Here is a 2,610-nt window from a genome sequence, read left to right on the forward strand (position 1 = left end):
TGGGAATTAAAATTGTGCAAATGATGATCCAATGTGCGTTCTTAATTTACATCCGCGGTTTTCGAAATTATTTTATATATATATATAAAACCGGATGAACGCGAAGATAATTTAATTCCATGAAAGAAAGGTTCGAAATTCGAATACGTATTCGAATATAAAAAGTATTGTGTTCAATCTATGTTCTCAAAGAAGGACTATTAATATTAAAACGATTACCCTTCTTTCTTTTACAAAATTTATTATCACGAAATTATACTCGATCTCTTTAACGAGCGATTTTAATCTATTATCATCATTTTGGCGAAATCTTTTTCAAACAAACGACAGAAGAAATATATAATTTAAATCAATTTCACACGATCTCGCATTTGAAGCTACCAATCATGTTAATGCACGCGAATCGAGCACGACTGCAGCGAAGATCAATTTAATCATTTCAATCATACGAACTTGATTGACGTAATAATACGTAATAACGGTAGCGTAATAAATTATATTAATTGAAATTAAATAACGAAAATTACCACCGATCTTAATTGAAATTTATCTCCGAAAAAAAAAAAAATATTCGAAACGATCTTTCGTGTGTTACACACATCAGAAAAATTCAAAGAAAAATTCATTTTACTTTTTTTCGCTGCTTCGTCATCCCCTTTGAAACCAACCCCTCGATCCTTTGTCACTCCCTCTTTCAACCAAAGTTGCGAAATCGATCGAAATCGAGGAATTATTAATTCGTTAGTTTTGAACAACTTTATCTGATGAGGACGGTGATTCAAATTACACGTTTTCGAAAAAAGATGGCAGATTGGCCGGTCCTCATTGTCTTAGCCCGGCTCCCATATAATAAGGCCGCTATCTGTCCATTAATCTAGACACGGTTCGGGCACAGTACACGTCCTCCCCCAGGATACACAAACCCCCCTTTCTTTCTCCCGCCTGGCTATTATCGAGGCGAAAGAGAACGGGGTTGGGCGGGGAATAAGCCTAGCACAGGACGAACAACGCCAAACCGTTGCCAATTCTCCATTGTCCTTGGCAATCGGCCATTCTACCCTTTCACCTCGCAACCCTCGTTACACCGGACATCTTATCCTCTTTCTTTCCTTCTTCTTCTTCTTCTTCTTTTTTGCAACTATCGAGGAACCTGAGATTTATTCGAAACGAAAAAACGATGACGGAACGAAAGAACGATTTTAATCGTAATTTCAGATTTTTGGGGAAAATTTTAATGAATGTAGACGCGCCGAAATGAAATGAAATATTCGAAACCGTCAACGGAACGAGTGGAAAAATATTATCGTAATATCATCGTTCTTTCGAAATTTTTTTTTCGGGTATCTGTGGTTCCTAGATTTTATTTTGAAAGATCGTATGTTTCAATCAACTTGAAATTCACCGTTGACACGCGTAACGCGTTAATCGTACACATCTTTCCTTTGTTGCAATATATTTTCATTCGTTTATTTTGTTCGAGATGATTATACACGGATCGTGAATGAAAATGTGAAAATATAAATGTGAAAGAGACGACTCACCGATCAGAAGGAGCAATGATACGGTCGAGTCCATTCCCAAAGCCGAAACTCGTCGAAACGCGATCAATTCAACGCATTCTCGGAACATTCCTGCAACAAGAATTATGATTTTTTGGTTGGTTACGAGTCGAGGCAGGAAAGATGGATTTGGATAGGTGTTTTTGCTGGCACGTGTTTCTTGTCGCAGTTCGAATGGAAACACGTTTTTGGACGATTAATTGGGGATGGAGGGTTGAGGTAGGTTGATGCATCGATGTTTGAATGTACGTATATATATATGCGTCCATTACCTTCCTCGATGATCGCATAAATTTATCCTTTCAGAAGTTTCAAATAACGTTGATCTTTCATTCAAAGTTAGTTCGATTTAAAATTTGATCAAATTTGAACGATAAACAATTGTAAAAGATAATTTTGATAGATAATAATTTTAAACAATTTAAAATTTATATTAATAATAATTTTATAATTTTATTTATTTATAATAATAATTTTAACAATTGTAAAAATAATTTTGAAGATTGTGTCCTGTAATTTTAATCAACTTTCGTTCGTCATATGACAAATTTGACCAGAATGATAATCGACTATTTCAAAAATTTCTCTCCATATTTTTAAAATTTTTATCTCATAGTCCTACTATTATAATTATTGTTTTATTTTATTTTATTGCTATACGCATATAACCGGGGATAATCACTTTAAGTTAATTTCGTTGATACAACTGCACGGATGTTCTCAAAACCGCAAAGGGAAGCATCATGCACGTGTACATAATTATCCCTAATATAAACTCATTAACATGTACCAAAAGCAGGTGAATGGCAGGTTAATATCTCGCTCAAAATATGCCATGTAATCTCATGCGTGCACGCGTTCACGGATACGCGCATACGTTTCACACTTTTACGTCCACAGATTCCTCGCAACACCAATTTCCAAAATAATTAATGGCCGACGATTCGAAGCCAGGGTCCAGGGGAGCATCGATCGAGCATCGTTTTCTTCAATAATACATAATTTCCAATCTTCATCGCAAACAACCCCCGAGCAGATTTCCAGCAGAAAC

The 2,610-nt window shown here is 35.5% G+C and overlaps 1 protein-coding gene across 1 annotated transcript in view; it reads right to left on the bottom strand.

The window, feature by feature from the left end:
- Window positions 1-2,561, bottom strand: part of LOC102672015 (Down syndrome cell adhesion molecule-like protein Dscam2) — a 107,484-nt gene extending 104,923 nt beyond the window's left edge. The window contains 2 exon segments of the mRNA XM_031510752.1: window positions 1,542-1,631; window positions 2,350-2,561. Of these exon segments, the coding sequence (XP_031366612.1) occupies window positions 1,542-1,631; window positions 2,350-2,434 (175 nt within the window). The 5' untranslated portion in view covers window positions 2,435-2,561.
- Between the last annotated feature and the right edge of the window lie 49 nt (window positions 2,562-2,610).

This window comes from Apis dorsata, unplaced genomic scaffold, assembly GCF_000469605.1.
Source record: "Apis dorsata unplaced genomic scaffold, Apis dorsata 1.3 scaffold_256, whole genome shotgun sequence".
Taxonomy (NCBI): Eukaryota; Metazoa; Arthropoda; class Insecta; order Hymenoptera; family Apidae; genus Apis; species Apis dorsata.